Source organism: Heliangelus exortis, chromosome 1 (genome assembly GCF_036169615.1).
Source record: "Heliangelus exortis chromosome 1, bHelExo1.hap1, whole genome shotgun sequence".
NCBI classification, from domain to species: domain Eukaryota; kingdom Metazoa; phylum Chordata; class Aves; order Apodiformes; family Trochilidae; genus Heliangelus; species Heliangelus exortis.
The window spans coordinates 98,041,849-98,061,249 of record NC_092422.1 but is presented as its reverse complement, the minus strand read 5'-3'; the positions used below and the strand labels follow the sequence as shown (position 1 = coordinate 98,061,249).

The 19,401-nt window shown below is 43.1% G+C and overlaps 1 protein-coding gene across 3 annotated transcripts in view; it reads left to right on the top strand.

Annotated features, from left to right (window-relative positions):
* Positions 1–13,849: 13,849 nt before the first annotated feature.
* Positions 13,850–19,401, top strand: part of USP25 (ubiquitin specific peptidase 25) — a 90,221-nt gene continuing 84,669 nt past the window's right edge. For 2 of the 3 annotated variants that reach the window (XM_071755344.1, XM_071755337.1), the window contains exon 1: positions 13,850–14,127. In XM_071755344.1, the coding sequence (XP_071611445.1) occupies positions 14,083–14,127 (45 nt within the window). In that variant the 5' untranslated portion in view covers positions 13,850–14,082. The remainder of the gene's footprint in view (positions 14,128–19,401) is intronic. The other variant, XM_071755362.1, reaches the window with a different exon arrangement.

Sequence of the window (19,401 nt, the reverse complement as noted above, 5' to 3'; positions counted from 1 at the left end):
GCTTCAGAGTTTCTTTTCGTTAATGCAGCATGATTTCTGTCAACAATTAAATGCTTTGAAAAATAGGCTAAGTCACTATAGATCAGAGTAAAAGGAAAACTACTAAAGCACTAAAAAGAAAAAAGTCCAGGAAAATAATATTTTAACAATTTTTAGAAAAATTTTAAATGTGAATTTTTTGTTTAAAGCAATTCACAGAAATTACAGAAAAATAGATCTCAATGGCAAAAATACTGTCAGGATAAAGTTTCCTGTGAAACAGAAAATCCAGTTCCTGGGCAGATGTTCTTAGTGACAATTTCCTAAACTTGTAGGAACCTTGGTCTGATGGTTTTGAAGCGAGATAAAATTCTTGAATGTCAACTCACAAATGCAAGTGGGTTAAAATCTCCCAAGCCACCTGTTTACTGTGGGGGAGACAGCCTGGACCCAGTGTGGAAACCCCATTCTACATATTCCTCAGCAAGCTGCCACAGTACTGAAGCTGATCTGTCCTTCTGTGAAAGCTGGCTGAAAATATTTTCCCAAGCTGTAGATATTGGTGATCTCAGACTAATTATACTTTTGCAAAGGCTAAGTCTCTCAATTACCCGAAGTGTAGGTTGCTGTTCATTTGCTGACTGCTGACATCTTCTGAGTTCAAGTTGACCTTTGTATATTTTAATTTGGGTATTACCTTTGAAACAAAAAGAACATCTCAGATGAGCTGTTACCTCATGTCACCATGAAGTGTTGGGGCATAGGTCTCAGTGGGAGCAGAAGCAAGCTAGGAAATGGTATTATTTTAAAGATCATTTTCGTAAGTGGAAAAAGTGGTGGTGGTGACAGTGTCGAGGCACCAGAGCCCATTCATTAGCTGCTCTTTCCCTGTGGGAAATTGAAACATGAAATAGAAAAGGACTAGTTGATCTGTGCAACTAGTTGTTATGCAATGAGTACACTAAATGTAACAGCCACTGAATGCAATAGCCATGGCCAAATTTCTTTTTTCTACAGGGACTTTGGTCTGTTTCCTGTAGAAGCAAATTTTTGGTGTCACATCCATGCATTTCCCATCACTTTGTAAGTTAAAGAACTACAGTCTGCCAAATTAATTAGCTAGGATTCTCCTACGTAGGAGACCATGTAGGAGTATGTAGACCTCAGAAGAGTGTTTGTCACCAAATGAACGTGTCTGTGCTAGTTCACAATGCCCTTCAAGCTATGTCTGAAATATTTTTCTGTTCCAATGAGTTACTCCTTCTTGTGGGTGGAATGAAGAATCTTGTCCTTCATCTTAATTTGTATACACTAGGTTCATGACAGAGTAACTTAGTCATATAAAAGAATGTAGATATCACCTCCCTTCTGCACCATGCTAAGCTGTTGTGAGCCAAGGAGTTGTACAACTAACAGACTAGTAAAACCAGGCCAGTGAAGCCTACCAAAACATTCAGGTTGCAAACTCTGCATAGTCAAGTTAAAAATCTAATTTGGCTGTTTGCATGAGTTCTTAATCATATGTGTATAAGTTCACATTAAAGCTACACTTAATTACATCTCTCAACTTATCCATCTAAATAAACAGTGCTTTGCTGAATATAGTGTTGGTTTTTTTATAAATGTTCTTTCATTATATAGCAACTGAATATTCCTGTTTTCCCTTGGCCTTTGTGTATGAGAGAGTCACTCTGAAAACTATATAAATCCAGTCTTAATTATGTATCTAGGAAGGACAGCAGGACAGTTCCTAGTAGTTTTATAATGAGGTTTGTCTGTACATGAAAAAACTCAACTATTCAACATTTGTATTTTAGATCTGTCTTTACATCTGTGCAAGAGACCAACAACTGGCTACTATGTTTTTACAACCAGATATGCATGAAAAATGATCTTTCATGAGTTTTACAATTACTCAGAAAAGAGGAAAAAATGCACAGGGAAAAAGGAAATGAGCAACAAAACATAGAGAAAGTAAGGATTTTTGGCATCTAATGAAAAGGGAGAGGAAAATGCCTACCAAATGTGAATATGACCATGAAAGTATTGCTGAATCCTGATGATGTGCAGTGTGGATCATCATTTTCTGTCTGTTATGTGTCTCTCCTTTTTAATCCACCCACATGCACAACATACGATGTGTTCTCTTTGTGCTTTTCTTCCTTCCTAATATCCCATATGAACCAGCAAACTTAATGTGGCTTCTGTTGAAGCTCACAAGCCTGGGGTATCTACATTTCATGCCATGAGGGGTTTGCATGAAGCTACCACCAGCCTAGCCAGAACAGTGTGGTACAGCCCTCTCTTGGCAGGCATGCTTGCCTGTGTCCCCATCAGCACCATGCTGTCCTGAGGCTGTGATGCTGTCTGCAGCTCCCATGAGCTGTGTAAACAAGCCCAACATCATTGAAAATCTCATCTGGTGGCTCTAACACAGAACCACAAAATTCAGAGGCTCTCAGCTGCCTGCAGTAACCATGGCAAGGTTTTACCTCTACCTCGGATGCAGCAGAAAGCCACCAAACCTGACGGTTTTGTGAACCAAATGTTCAATGAACCTCAATTTTCCCAATGAGGTCCTCTGCTTGGAAATGGGACCAATCACAAGTTTACTTCATCCACCACTCAGGTATGCTGTTATGCATATCACTTGTGTTTATTCCTTGAGGGAAAAAGGTTCCCCTCTCATTCAATCAAGGGATGGAGGCAGAGCGAGTGCCTGGCAACTTGTGCTGAGGTTGTCCAAGGCACAGCCTCCCTGTCTGTCTGTCTGTCTGTCCCTGCTGCAGCTGGCCTGGCAGGGTGGAGCAGATGCAGTTGTCTTAGTGCAAAGTCTGCTGTCTCAGCACAAGCCTGCTTTCCTTAGCACTTTGAAGAAAATTGCTGGACTTCACATTTGAGGCATGTGTGCATAGCCCCATCCAGTTCCTTTTCTGCCAGGATGGTTTCCTCTGGCAAACAAGCCCTAATGAACTGTGGAGGGTCTAGAAGCAGAAGAAAGAAAATGTCTTCAACCACCAGTTACTTCTGTCATGAGTATGCAAAGATGTTTTCCATGGTATTGCAGAAATCAATCCTTAACACCATTTACATAACTACAAAGGAAGGCTATAACATACAGTCTAAACTGAAAGAAAAAAATATGTGGTATGCAAGCACTGAAGATTATAAATAAATGTTTTGCAAAACTGCCTGTAATTATGCAAAGTAAATTTTATGCAAGGAGTGGCGCCACCTAAATAGCAACATAATGTATGCTTACATGCAGAAGAGTCTTTTCAAACAAACTATTGCCACCATCCTGGAATACCTTGTGTCTTCAATTTCAAGTTAATCTATTGTAGTAAAATGAGTTCTTCAGTGTTGGGAGCGGTTCTCTCATTTTTCACCCATAACTGTATTCTCTTAACTATTTAGTGTTTAAACAAGAAAGTGGCATTACAGGAGAAAGTAGAATTATACCAGGATGAACACCATATGTGATGACATGACAGCAGTTCTGCTACAGTTTTCCTCATGCCAAGGTAGAAATCCAAAGCTAGATGGCTCAGTTGCTACCAAGCTGGTTTATAACTAGAGTTTGTTAATTTCACTTTAAACTCAGACTTGAGCAGTAACTTTTGTAATAGCAACAGCTCAGATTTTATTTTCTCCTAATTAGCCTTTTTTCTGTCTTTCCTGATTTGCAGAAGTGGTGATTTGTCATTGGGATGAGGCACTTCACTGCAGCCCCAGATGAAATGTGGCACTTCCAGCCACAACACTTGCTATCTGCTGCCTGTCTCTGTACCAGGACCACTTTGCTGGCCCAGCCTGCCCGGGGAGCTTGACTCCAACTTACAGTTCTGTGGTGGAGAGTGCAACTGCCTTGTAGAAGAGGAAGAGTTTGTAAATTGCAAACTCAAAGCTCCCTTACCTAGTTGGTGCAATGGGCTGGTTTCTAACTGCCTGCATTCGGAAAGGTTCCAGAAAGTCCCTAAAAGGGGTATCTGATGTGTAGACACTGCTGCAGTAAGAGCTGCGTCAGAACCAGAAGGCGTTGCAACTTCCTAAAGCACTAGTAATAGATGGGTTGATAGTTTGTCTTTTCCTGCTTTGTCATGAGGATGTCTGTCTGGCAGGGCTAGAAAAAGGAAGACAATTTTAAAGCTTTGCAGTTGCAGGCAGCTGGGAAGGAAATGAGAACTGATTCTTGTCAAAGGCAGCCTGCTACCACCCTGCAACCTCTTCTGTGCAGTGGAGCTGGCTGAGTGTAGAGCTGTGGTTGAAACCTCTGGCACAGAGAAGCGAAAGAGTGAGTTTGAAAGGTAAGAGTCTCAATTGGCCTGTAGTAACTCTTCTTCTGGTCATCTGTGAAAGTGTTAGGCATGTGCCTATCAGTGGAGTCATATAATTAATGAATCTAAGTTTAGGCCACTCTAAAAAGTGTAGCAGGCTTTAGGAAGAATATTCACATAGAACAAAAGAAGCAACATTGATTCTGAGAAAATAGATGCCTTCATCTAGGACCTTCATAGATAAGTCCTCAAGTCCATGACCGCTTGTGCCAAACTTGATTTTACAGTTCATACAACCTGGTCTTTAAGTATGCACCCTAGAGACAAAATTTCCATTCCTCTGAATTCCTCTAGTGAAGATCCAAAGGCTTGTCATTATTTGAATTAATAGCTCCACCCTTTGAATCACAAAACCTTACACAAAGATGTTTAATTTGTGTATTACATTGATCCACATGTCTTCTCTGTGGAGACTTGAGTTTCCTAGAATAGAAAACAGTTTGAAGACTCTTTTATCATATAAATGAAAGAAAACAAACAAATGAACAATGGAAACAACAAAAACCCCACGCTGTGTGAGATGTGTTTACTTGAACTTCTCACCTTCTTACAGATGTACATTTGGTGGGATGGGGAATTCTGTGTCCTGCCCTGTTTGTCTTGCTCTGTCACCATGTGCATGGAACTCAGATTTCCAGTACAGCATTGTGACTTCTCTTTGATATGCCATGAAAGTGTGTGATTTGAAAGGCTCAGAGGGTGCTGGAGACATCATGACCTGGCTATGTCCCAGGCTGCATGCTGGTGCAAAGGGATGGTTGCCTTCATACTGTGTTGGTTTTCCTCCACAGTCCCTCCCTGCTATTGAGTGTGTCCTTCTACAGCTGACATTTTGCCATCTCTTCCTACTGTGCAGCCATACCATCTCCCAGACTTGGTTAACAAAAATAGAGCAAGCCCTCAGAATCTGTCCTTGTTTTCTGGATGGACTGCTACACTGACTGTATGAGACTTCACTTACCTGTAGTGTTGACTGCCTAGTGTTAAAAAAAAAATCTCATCTGTGTCTGCTTTCATGCTTAGATAATCAGTCCCCAACATGTTCATGGGATAAATTAATTATTGTCTTAATTTTGTTCATTTTGTAATAAATACTTCCCTTAGGTTTTTGCCTTTGGGGTTTTTCTCACTTCATTGGTTCTCTGGAATATTTAATTTTTTTTAAATTGCAAGGCATATTGCATATTGTAGTGAGCCTCAGTAACATGTACATTAATTGCTTTTCAGAGTAGCTCTTGTCAATTGGCATGTAGTGTTTCTGATGACACTGCTGCACCCAACTTCTTCAAAAGCATTGTCCAATGTAACCACCTCAGTCCTGTCTCCATTTTAGGTCAGGGCTCTCCCTCCCCTGAATTAACCTCTTGCTGTAACTGTGCAGCAGAGTCCTAACTAGAGCAGCACTCCTCCCTTTCTGCCCATATGTTGAGTTTCATGCCAGCTATGCTTGCCCCAAGAATGCTTTCCCTCGGTGACACATACCAAATGTGCAATAGTGTAATACGTTGAATAAAGTTTTATTAATGCCCTACGGAAGATCATCAATGAAAATCCCCACTGAGAAGCAAGTGCCACTGGAGATCATTTGTCAAGCAGTGTGACTAATGCAATTTATGACCCCATCTCATCTTATCAGCCTCCCGTTTATCTAATGTGTCACTGTTTAAGTCTTATGTTTCACCCCAGCTGTCCATGTTTTAACATTTAAAGGCTTTGCGTCTGCTGTGCCTGATACTCTAGTAGTGAAGGTCACTAAGCTGACTTTACTGTTAGGTGGGTTTCATTTTATACAGCGAACGTGATGAGGAAGAGTCATAGTGAAGTCTAGAGACAAGATTAGCTTTAAATGTTGCACAGATTAAATGACACTGAGTTGGTCGCTTCAGCACAAGCGGGACTGGAAAGCTCATTAGAATATATAAAGTGACAGATTTTGTGGTGCCAGCTGTACTCTTGGAGCCCAGTATTGCCCTTCATGTGAATATACACAGAGGATAGTTGTGTATTTATTTGGAGGTTGTCCTGTGGCTGTGGTAAAGTGCCCACTGACAGCAGCCCCACCCCACCCACAATGATTCTCTTAACAGCAGAGTGGCTTATCATAGAATCATAGAATTGGCTGGGTTGGAAGGGACCTCAGAGATCATCAAGTCCAACCCTTGATCCACTACCACTGCAGTTACCAGACCATGGCACTGAGTGCCACATCCAGTCTCTTTTTAAATATCTCCAGGGATGGAGAATCCACCACTTCCCTGGGCAGCCCATTCCAATGTCTGATCACCCTCTTGGTAAAGAAATTCTTTCTAATGTCCAACCTAAACCTCCCCTGGCACAACTTGAGACCGTGCCCTCTTGTCTTGCTGAGAGTTGCCTGGGAAAAGAGACCAACCTCCCCCTGGCTACCTCCTTTCAGGGAGTTGTAGAGAGTGATGAGGTCTCCTCTGAGCCTCCTCTTCTCCAGGCTGAACAGCCCCAGCTCCCTCAGCCTCTCCTCATAGGATCTGTGCTCGAGTCCTTTCACCATCCTGGTTGCCCTCCTTTGGACCTGCTCCAGGACCTCAATCTCCTTCCTAAACTGAGGGGCCCAAATTATTACTCTTGCTTAGCAGCAATAAGGAGGTTTTTAAAGTGACATTTGGTGTTGCTTAATAACTTTCTTGTTCTTCTTTTCTGGTAGGTAACCTCGTAATATTGATTATTAAAATGCTAATATTTTAGTCACCCAAATGAACACTGGGCTCAGATGTAACAAGTCAGATGTGGCACAGATGTGAAATGATCCATCAACTGTCAGCCGCCTTCTGTAGAATTTAAGTGAAGAAGGCTTGTTGGTTAAAACCATGACAAGAAACGATAACAAATACTTGTTTGTTTTCTCAGATGCCTTCCGATTTACAAAACTGCTATTGTTGCAGTCGGTAAATGTGGTCAGATGCTATGGATCGTTGAAATAAAAGGGAGAATATATTATTTTCTGCCAAAAACATTTTAGAAAGAATTTCTTTTCTACATACATCTAAAAAATACAATGTGGCATGAGCCTGAGTATGGACATGTCAGTAGTATTTCATACCTGCTTGAATTTTTACATACAGTTTGTTAGGGTCAGTAATACCTTCTTAGACAATAGAAAATAAGCAAACATGGAGTTCTTTTTGAAGAAATTACTACACCCACTACTCAATAGTTCTGTGTGATCCAGACTGAGAAGTTTAAAAAAAAAATTAAAAAAACTCTGAGCTGAAAAACTTTGTGCCATAAAAATCCTAATAGTGTGTTTTGTCCAAGGGAAAAAAAAAAAGCTGTAAACTAGTCCAGCCATGGAGGCTGCGATCATTTGTGAGGGACTGTCTGATCTTTCCTTAATGTTTTTAAGGGCTGAATACAAGCCTTGTGGTGTTGCCCACCATGTTCTGTAGAAAGCTGCCCTGTCTGCAGATGAGTTGACTGAAAATACAGACTTGAAAGAAAAAAAACAAATTTGAAAGTCCCATGTAAATCCTGAGATAATCACATCATCATCAGCAGAGATCCTGAAGTGCTGGGGAAGCTGTCTTTCTATCTGTGTTCTTTCACCCTGCCAGGGCTGAGTGGCTAGAAACATTCCCTAAAAGGGAAGTGGAGGTATTCTGCAGTTCATCTTCCCTAAGACCACTTGATAGCTATGCTTTGAGCATGCTGATGGGAATGAATCAACATGACACACAGCAGTCTTGGGTGCTTACATTTAAAAATACAGCCAGCGAGGGAGTCCATAATGATGTTTGTTCCTTATTTAAATCTCCTCGTGTTTGGAGTACTCTCCCAAGAGATGGAAGGTTTGGGTGCCTTCCTCCTACACCATCAGGTGTTTGGTGTCAACATTCCCCTCATTCTGGAGGAGCAGCCAAACTGGGCAGCTACAGACCATGCTGTGATAACGAAGTGGCTTGAACAGACGTGAGCACAAATTATTATGCTTCAGTTGTGAAACACGAATCTTGACCTAAAGCAGCTTCTCACCTCTTCCAAAGTAGCTTCCCAGTCCATAGGAGAGGTAAGATATCAGGGACGTGCCTCTTTCAGCCATTTAGCAAGTCAGAGGTTGCTGGATGTTGTAGATGCCAGGTTGCAACATCCAAGTCTTCTCCATACTAGGGCAGGGAGGTTAGGTAACTGTCTGAGATGTTATGATATTATTCTAATAACTAAATACCTGAAACCTATGTGAAAACATGCACTTCAGTGGTCTGGGTCCTTTCATTTCTCTAACTTTGACTAGCAGATTATATGTCCCTGGACAGGCACATTCAAAAAATGTGAATTTTGTACAAGTCCCATCAGCTTTGGTTTCTAGTTTTATCTGTGGATTATAGAATCCTGATGGAGAGCAACCTTGTTTATCCACATGGATCATCAGATGTAAGGTCACTGGGTAATGAAGCAATTGTCTGCCATTATTTAATTAAGAAAGAGTGCATGTATAGGAAAATTGTCCAGGAAGTGTGATTGGTTATCATTACAGTAAATGAGTGTTTGTTTGAACAGAAAGCAAGAAATGACTGAGAAGATTAATGGAAGACAAGAATGTGACGTTTTACTTTACAAGTTCCACCATTCAAAAAGAATTTATACAAAGTAAAAATTAAAGAAAAAAAATACATTAATTTTCTGAAGAACTGGTTCAGTTACTTGCTAATCCAAAATATGCTGTTTATACCTTGAATAGCTGTGTTACTCAGCTGAAAATTCTAAATTTTTGACCTGAAATAATTTCAAAATAAACATTGGAAATAATCAGTAGGTGAAATTTAAACAGAGGGGTATTAATTAGTATTTTACCTAAACAGAAATTCAGTGGAGATAATGATTTATTGTGAAAGATACTCCTTTATATGTGCTACCTTTTAAATGGCAGAAAGAAGTATTTTGAGGAAAAGTTCTGAAACCCTATACTGCTTGATACATGGTGGGCAATGCTTATTGGAAGGAACAGTATTTTTTGTTGTGCTCTAAATTACCTTCAGTCCCATAAGAAGAAACCTTATTACCTCTCAGGAAAGCTGCATGAAATATATGATCAATGCAAGAGTGGTCAAGAAAGCAAATAAAATGTGAAGATGGCTAAGGTTAAATGTAAGTTACTTGAACTAGGTTCTTGGAAAATCCGTAAGTTCTGTGGAATTCAGCTGCTATTACATGGACTCAGTAATCTAAATATAATATATTTATACATACACACACACACATATATATAAATATTAATATAATATTAATATAATATAAATATAATTTCTTATTTTATTTTGAATGCATAGCATCTAACCTTTGGAATATATATGAGTAGGGATCTGCTTTCAGGAAGCAATTGGAAGGTGAGAGGTCTTCAATGTAAAATACATATTTGATGGGATAGGATGTTGTGTTTTATACATCAACAGAAACTTAATTCACATAATTTTATTTTACTTTTAGATTTGATTTTCCTAGGGCTTTTAGGTAACAAATGCTCTCTTTCCTGAGTTACAGCTTTGGCTAATTTTTTGTTTTGGTTCCCTTGGAGAATAACCAGCATAAGATTTTGCAAGTACAGAAGCAATTTTGAATGGCTACAGCTGACACAGAGAGTAATTGTTAAATTATGATTTAAAGGTGTCATGCTTAAAAAACACGTATTAGTTTTCCTTCAGATGCTTGAACTGCAAAGCAAAAAGGCCTATGTTAAAGTGCTCCAAAATGGGTTTTAGAAATGTGAATCCAGAGAATCTACTCTGTTCTAGGGTTAATTACAGAAGCTGTGCATTTTCAAAGCAGTGCTTTCTCATGGCCAACAGAGCAGGTTACATTTGGGAAAAGCAAATCAAGAAATCCTAACTTGTACTTCCGCAGATGCAACCAATGCAGTCACAGCATAATTAAAACCCTAAATAAATGATGCACCTAATTAAAGACAAAACCAAGCCTATTGAAAATGGAGAGAAATAATGAATTATTGTTGTACATGATCTTTGATAAAACGTGCTAAAGTCTTTTGTGGTTGGCTGGCATTTTGTTTGCTCCTTACAAAACTGGGAAGACAAGGAGCCTGGTGATCGGGAACATGGTTTTCCTCCAACAGGCAATCTGCAGATCAGAAAAGTGTGATCACTTGCTGCTTTAAGAAATAGGTGAAATGAAACTCAATGGGTATCATCATCGCTCTGCTTGTGTCACCCTCTCTTCTGGGCCAGCACAGCTGTTCATACATACAGCCAGTGAACCATTTTGGGGAACTGATCTTGCAGAAAATAACCAACTTGTTTAGGGGGAAGGGCAGGTTGTGGTTGTTTTTCAGGTGGATCTCTTCTACAGCACTGCTAGTGAGGAGGACATGCAAACTGAGGCGGTCTTGCTGAAGGGACCGAGCAGCTGGAGGCAGAGGTTGTGCAACATGTTGCCAAACAACCCAGCCCTGTAAAAAGGGGTTGTTAAAGGATGAGGAGCACTAAGTGCAAATCTGATCAACTTCTGGGAAAGTATGTATAGCTACACCTTACACTATTTAAGATATTAAAGGTACATTAAGGTACATTGGATGACACGTAAATGTAATACAAGCAACAGGAAGAGATAAAAATATAAGAGAGAAACACATTTCAGCTCTTGAGACTCATAAGCAAATGTCACCATGTAGCCTCTGATCACTTATCTTTCTATGCACTAGTACCAGCAATAGGACTAGCAAGAAAACACTTGCAGCTCTTTTGGTGTGACAGCTAAATCATCATTGCAGACTAGCAACAGGAGCTCAGAAATTGAAGCCTGTGGGCTCCTTGTTAAGGTAGTATGTCTCAGAAACAATGCTTTGTTAGCAAGAGATTAGACCAGACTGCATAAGTGAAGAAAGCAAGTCTCCTATATGGTTCTTTTTGTGCTGTACCAATGCAAGTGTGACAGCTTTTGTAACTTATCATACTGAGTTGTTGCCATACTCATACAAAATTCATCTCTGCTCCAGTCAATAGGATTTGCAGGCAGAAAAAGAAGGAGAGGAGAAACAAGCAACCTTGCTTTTTAAATTTCTTCTGAAAAGATAGCTCGTCAATATGTCACAGACACTGAGGAATACTAATATAAAGTCAGGAGCTTTTTCTAGTGTATTCTGATGCAGGACATATTCCACTCCTGTGATAAATCTACTTCATACAGAGCTTGTGCTGTAAATGGAACACGAAACCCCCTTCTGCCTGGCTGCCCGCAACACCGTATGTATGACAGAATCATAGTTTGCATGGCTATGGCTCAGATTATGTCAGTATTTCAGCGATAAATCCTTATCTTGGGAGAGGATTTTTTTTTTAATTAAAGATAATTGGCCAGGAAAGGAATCCTTAAAAGTGCAAGTTTTTTTTAGGAGGCAGAAAAGCAAAGGAATTTAATGGAAGGTGATATGCTATCGTCCTATCCTGATTTGAGGCAAATTGGATAAAAAAGTAAACTACCTTCACAATGTTTTCTATGGGCACATTCTATCTGTCAGGGAAGCTTTTCTGTTGAGTTAAATGAAACAAAGACTTGAAAAACTTATTGCAAGACAAAAGGTATTTTTAAAAATACTGCACCGAAGCAAGTATTTTCAAAGAATAGAAACAATTAATAGTTTTGATGAAAATTATCTGAACACAAATAGTGAAGCATGTATCAAACGCACAGTGTGGAAGCGTTTTACACTGTGTAAAATTCTCTGAGGAAAACTGTGACTATTTATTGGAAGAAGGCAGAGAAATTGGACTAGCCCTCCAGCACAGCAGTGCAGAAGGAAACTTTTCTTCAAAAACAAACCAACTACTACTGTTATGTTTCTTACAAATAGGCATCAGTCTGAGCAGAGATAATTTCAGCTCTTCTCCCCAGAAAAGTAATTTGCAAACCATTTCTGATCTCACTATATTATCTGGATAGTGTCTTGTCTTTTGTACAATAAATTTTTAGGAACATTAATTTAAAACATCATCTTGTATGAAAGGCAAAAACATTAAACCAGATACCATCTATTGGCAACAAACCTTAGAAGAGCAAATATTGATCAAATTGCAACATCTGCTGCACAGAAGCCCCAGTGAAATAAGACCGTGTGTGCAGGTTGCCATGAGCTGTGCAAAAATTGGTGGTTTACTTAAGGTCCAAGATCTTGCAGTGATGTTATTACATGATAATCCTGGCTCGAAAAAGATTCATATTCTACTGCGGTGAGAGGGGAAACTGAATTAGAGAGTTGTAATTGCTCAGGCTTGGTGTGACAGATCAACAGCAGCCGCAATTCACTTCACGGCATGAGGCTCCCCCCTCATGATTTTGAGGTACTTGGGGCTATGGGAACCGTGCTGCTCTCGGCTGTTCCTACAGACCTAAGCTTTACCAGCTTGAGAACCCTCACTGGGACGCTGCTACCGCTCATCGTGCGCGTATACAAAATGCGGGATGGGTTCCTCTGCTGCCCTTCACCTGCTTCTCTTGAACTGCGTTTGGGGACGGCCCAGTGCCTACTAAACTTTCCAAGGCTGCCTGTCCCCTGCTTGTGCTGATACCCACAGCTTCCCCACCTTTCCCTTGGCTCCACGGAGCGGAGTGACCTCGGGGACAGTCTGTCTCCTAACACCGCTTATCTGCGGTGCCAAAATTCCCTGTGGGTTGCCCAGACCTGAAAGGCTTCCCGTACTTCTATCAGCAGTGACATAGTTAAGGACGTTCCCGTTTAATTTGAACGCTGAATACCATCGCCTGACAGCTCACCCAGCAGCTATAAACCTAAGGAGAGAAAGGAAGATCTGCAACCTTAAGTCCCATTCGGTACTAAGGATTGTTGTCGATACGAGCAGCCAGCTCTGGAATTGGTCCGAAAATCCCCGCAAAACCCCTGGAAAACGCCAGGCTCCTGAAGCCGCAACACCCCTCTGACTGTCAGACCGAGAGGGCTGCGGGCAGCACCTCCCACTCCCCCCGCTCCCTCTCCCCGGCAGAAGCCCGCAAGCCCGTAGCCAGCCCTGGGTGGGTGCCTCTCCCCGCGGCATCCAGGCGCTCCCCGCTCCCCCGCCGCCGCGGCCATGCCTCGGCTCTCCTGGGCGGCGGCTGCGGAGCGGAGGAAACTTCGCGGGGTGGTGCCGCCCCTGCGAGGGGCGGAGGGAAGTCCGCAGCGGGGAGGACGCGGGCTCCTTCCCAAAGGGGCAGCCCAGACCCTCTGCGAGGCGGGGCTGTTCCCCCGGGGGTCCGAGAGCAGCACGGTGCTGTCCCGAGGCGGGGGGGTGCGGGGTGGCGTGCCGTGCCGCCACCAAGATGGAGGCGGCCGGGGTAATTTCGGCAGAGCAGCTGCTATCCCGCTGGCACCGAGCGAGAAGTGGCCGGGGCACCCGCGGCGGGGGGCTCCGCCCGGGGCAGGTGCGCGGGGCGGTGCCGCCGCCGAGGAGCCGCTACCGGGCGGCGGCGACGGCGGCAGCACAGCCCGGGCCAAGCCGAGGGCGGGGCCGGGGCCGGCAGCGCGCTCGGCGCTCCGGGCACGCTGGGCGGCGGCGGGGGCGGCCGCGCTGGGAGTGACAGCGGGGCCTGAGCGGATCCGCGCTGCCCCATGTCTGCCGCCCGCCTCGGCGGCCCGCCCGCCTGGCGGTGACTCGGGCTCCCCCTCCCGCCGCCCCTCCTCCTCCGCCGCCTCCTCCTGCTCCGCTCGCCCAGCCCGGGCCCGGCCCAGCCGCTGCTGCACGGCGCCGCCGCCCGCCGAGCCCGGGGCGCAGCCGGGAGCCTCGCGGGGGCCATGACGGTGGAGCAGAACGTGCTGCAGCCCGGCGGCGCCGCCAAGGTAAGACACCGGCCCAGCCCCGGTCCGCCGTGCCGCGGGGGCCCGCCCGCTGCGCCAAGGCCCAGCCTGGGAGCCGGCAGCGCGCCCCTCGCCGCCTCCCTGCCCGCCGGCCTCGCCCGGGCCTGGCCCCCACCTCCTCCCGGGGCCGCCGCTTTCCTGCGCGGCTCCGGCGGCAGCCCTCGCCTCCGGCCGCCTCCCCGCCGGCAACTTTTCCCCCCCGCGACGGGGTCGCAACCTCGCCGCCTCCCGGGCCCGTGGGAAGCTTCCCCCGGCCCAGCGGGGGCCTGGCCTTCCCCGCGCCTCGGCCTCTCCCGACCCCCCGCCGCTTTAGCCCTGGGCCCAGGGGTCACCCCGGCCCCCAGGTCAACCCCGCGTTCCGAGTCGGCGTCCCAAGGCAGAACCGCCGCTCCCCGGGCCGGCGAGCGGGCAACCCCCGGGGCTGGGACGGCGCCGGCTCCCCGGGCGGGCCTGTTGCACTTGAGGAGCAGCAGGACGGGGGGCAGCCAGGTCCCACCCGAGTCTCCGGTGTGAGCCCCGGGCCGGGAGGGAGATGCTACCGCACATGGACGGCGTGACCCTGCCGCGCCGGTAGCCGCGCCTGCTAAAGGTGAACGCTATTTCCAGCGTGTGACACACGGCCGGCCGTGACGGGCCTTGCTGGAGTAAAAAAGTGCTGGATTCAGGGACTCGGGGTAACGTGTGTCGTGAAATGAGGTTAGGAGCATGGCAGCCTTCAAGGAATCCTTTTCTGCGCACCAGGAGTTGCTGGAAAATGTTTCTTTGTCAAAATAAATGGATGCCTTCTACAGCTCTTCTTCGCTTTAAGGGAACTGAACTAGTTGGAAAAAAGAAGCCTAAAATTAAATGGCAGCGCTTCTGAAGTAATATTTTTCCCCCCATTTTTTTAAAAGGTAATTGTCACTGGTTATTGCAGCTGTTCTGCTCAGCAATGTTACTGCTTCCTCTTCCCTTAGATACCTATACATACAAATATTAATGGCATACTGTGCTTTTTATAAGAGGATAAAGGTGTATGTGCTTGCGTATAGTCAATGTGGAACTTAAATGACTCCAGTCACGAGTGGACAGTGGGAATGTGGTGATTAAGGCATAATAGGTTCAAGTGGTACAACTTAGATTCAAGAAGCTCATTTGGAGAGAGAGGCGTGTCATTTGGAGAGAGAGTGCTATCATAGTTGTAAGTAGTTAGCACTGATTTTGTCCTCTTCAGCAGGAAGGCAAGGGCTGAAAGGACAAACTCTGTCTCCTTTTTCCTCAGTCAGTAGTATTTAAAATTGAGGTGTGCTAGCAGGGTAAGGCAGCAGAGTTTTGCTGTCAGATTTGTTGTTAGGTGTATGTCTTCTGTGTTGAACAACTAACTTTATTTGTTGCTTCTATGCACTTGATCACTTCCATGAGCAAGGTTATCTTTTACAAAACCTGTTGTTGATGGTTTACTTAAATATCCCTTAATTATTCTATCTGATACTCTGTTACATAATACCTGGTAGACACTGGTGGAAGCTGCTTATTTGCTCTGTCAATAATATTGAAGAAGAAATGTTGCAGATTTCAGCTAAACTGCTACTTTCAGGTCAGTAGTTCAGGATTGCTTTAGTTTCAAATAGAGTATAAACTCAAAGGGTGGATGAAGATTGATTGTGATAGATCACCTGGTAATCCATACTGCAGTAAAAATGAAGTAACAGTAGTTCTAAAGTTGTAATCAGTGTGTAGGTATGTTGATTACTTGTTGAAGCAGCTAGAAAAACTGTATGAAATAAACTTTTTTGATGGCAGGGATTTTATTTTTAAATTCTGCTGGATCTCTGATTATTGTATCTGAAACTCCTAATTACTCACTTTATCCATACTTGCATGCTGGGGTGGGGAAGAAGGCCAATCTTGAGAATATTTTGCAAAAAAACCTAGTTGACTCCAAAGTGGGTATCTCTGCTTAGTAAGACTAATGCATAGCCAGTTGGATAACAAACTTTAGCACTGCTCAGCTAATTTGCATGTAAGCACAAAAATTTTGAAGGTACAGTGGGCTTGAAAGGCAGAGAGGTTACCATACCACTAACTCAGTCTTTCTGCAAAAGAAGAAAATTCCATGCTCCACAACTGACGAGAGTTTGTTCTAGAGATCTCAGTTTGTTATAATTATTTTCTGTTAGTGTGAAGAAACCACATACAAGCAGAAGTTTATTGGATTTCTGAGAGATGCCTGAGTCATCAGCATACCTTATTCAGAACTGTGGTTGCCAACATTGTTCATCAGATGATTTCTTACTGTCATACAGGAAGTATGTGTCAAACTTCAGCAGTACTTGGAGATGTAGGTTTGTATTAATAAATGCTCTAACTACAAACATCCCATTTCCCACTGAAGCTATCTTTAGTTTATTGTGTAGTTAAAGCATCTGGACTGAATCAAAAGAGGTTTTTTTTTTTTCTTTCATGTTTACTGGTCATCTTGACTCCTACTTAAAACTTGTAATTTATCTTCTGAAGCAAATAATCACATTATTCCTATAGCTCACAACTCTTTTGTACTTCTCTAACATTGTCAGGTATCTGTAGGTTACCTGTAATGTTCCTCTTAAGATTAAAGCATGTGAATAAAGGTAGATGGCCTGGGAAGTTAGAAGAAAAAAAAATAGCTTCTGGTTTTGCCCTGTCTGTATTTCTGCTCAGTAGAATCCTTTTTTATCAACCTTTTTTGGTGCTGAAGAGGCAGTGTGTGTGTGTTGTGGGATTCCTGTACCCTGGGCAGTCCTGCACCGCTGCCTTGGGAGCAGCTTGCACTAGTGCACCTGAGTGTTGTTTTTCTCTTGGAGGAAAACCATTCCAGGCTACCCCTCCTGCCACACAGACCCTTCCCTCTACCTCTGGTCCTTACACAGTAGATTGGTGGTGATGGTGATTTTTCTAGAACTTGGAAGTGGTGTAGACAGATCATACATGTTTCAGCAATGCAGTCAGCTCCAACTGATAGTTATCGTGATGGTCATCTTGGAACAGCAGAGTGAGGAAGCTGGGTTTTAAAGGGTGACACTTAACTGACCTCTCAGCAATGTGTATTATCAAGTTCTACTTCTTCTGGGTGGAGGCTGAGTGTTGGTTGATATATGGAGTTAAAGTCTGGTTTATCTGTCCTTTGGTTTCCCACACCCACTGTTATTTCAGACCTGTGATTCAGCAGCAGTGTAATCACAGGAATAGTAGAATAAAGTTAGGTGTGTCAGATCAGTTTGTGGGGTTTTTTTGGTTGTTTTGCAATAAAAAAAAAAGCACCACAAACCTTTAGGGAAATTTACCACATAAAGTGACATATAGTGTTAAGCAATGTCTATTACTACTTACTACTACTCCCGTGCTTTTTTCCTGGATACTAAGAAGAAAATTGAGCTAGCACATGTGTGTTTCTGCTCTGCATATGTTATTTATTTGACGTACTTTTTATTGAAAGATTTAACTAATAATATGGTACTGACTGCCTTTCCTTCCTGAAAGGAAAGTAGTCAGTAGTCGCTGACTTTTTAATACTGTAGTAGTTGTTCACATGGAATATGATACAGTCACATGTCTCCAACAATTGAAATGGCAATGAATATCCATTGAGGACTTGGTATGCAAGGCAGGTGTTTTGGGAATTGTGTGGGGGGTTTTTTTGTGGGTTTTTTTTTTGTTTTTTCATGATAGGTAGAAGCCTTTTAAGTATACAGCCTTTAGAATCTTGGTGTTTTGATCAGTTGAGTTGAGGGTTACTTGATTAACCCTTGGCCCAGTGGATCTGAAAAGGCTCCTGCTCTCATCACACAGCCAGAGCCAGCGATCTTGCCTGTGACCAACATGTGGGTGTCCTCTTTTATCTGTACCCTGGGTCATGTCCTGAGCATGGGTTACCTATGTCCCCACGAATGGGCTGCCTCTCTCTGGACAGGCAGGCTTCTTGCATGGTGGACTTGAATATGGGGGGGAGGGGCTGTGCCTGCTGGTGCTGATATTTAAAACTTTATTACCTCTTTTTGGCCAGGATAAGCAGAATAATCAGACTGGTTTACAGATTATGTTTTTACCAACTACTTAATAATTTGTCATAATTATTTGAAGTGGTACAGGATCACACTTTTAGATGTACACATCTTATTATGTGTTAAAAAAGTCATGTTATGTGTAGTTAAACCTTATGCATAGACTCCTGTGTCTTTCCTGAACACCGGAGCAAGGTGCAAAGGTCACTGATTCAGAATGATTTTGAAAACCCTTGTCAAATTATTAAGCTGAACACCTCTCGGTTTTGTGAATATGCTGATGAATTTTTGTGGGAGAGCATGAGTGTGTAGTTTGGTGGATGTTTTTTCTTTTGTTTTGTTTTTTCTTGTAGCTATATAGTCTTGGTGTTTTTTGGTATATGCTATGGATCTGCACCTTTCTAAAATGTTTAATGGTAGGTTAAAAACCCGCTGCATTCTAGAAAAACAAGCAATTATTTTGATTGTGGTAGCGCAGGTTTACAACTGTAGTACTATCATTAGCATGCACCCAAAATCATGCCTATGTGTTTTGGCCCAAGAAGAAAACACATACTACTATAGAATATTGAAATGTAAGGTTTATGCATTATTCTGTTGATGGTTTGCAATATTATTTAGGAATAACTATAGTGCTTCCTAAAAAATACATTTTTAGGATAACCCTGTATCTGCAACTGGTAGGAAAAGCAGTTATAAAAGATCACAAAACCCCTCAGTCCCTATGAAGAGGCAAAAAGCAAACTAGTCATATCTCAAAATAGAAAAATACTTCACATTTTTGAAAGTGCTTTGTAAAGATGAGAGGGTAATTGAACAGTTGCTTTTCCTGCACTCGTAAGCCTTAAAAAGTATGTTAAGGCAGGAAATAGTCAAAGTACTGTGAATTCAGTTGGTGTTCATAGACTTCTCTAACTGAAGATAGAATGAAAGATACAAATTTTTATTCTGTTTTTGAGTAAATCTTTTCTTCTTCCTGACTGAAGAACCCATCCAAGAGTCAACAGTCTGATTATTCTGTCTGTGAGAAGCTGGCTCTGTAACTTGAGTAACGTGAATGGTTGGGGTGGGAAGCATCCTGGACGCTGGGGGACCAGTGCAGTTGGTGAGGTGTTAAATTGACCTGATGGTCTAGCCCACTTGGAGGCTGCCTTTGCAGTCTGGGCCAAAACCTTTGCAGAACTGTTTGAGAGATGTCTAACCTTCACACACTGCTTGTGCCAGGAATTGTTTGGGA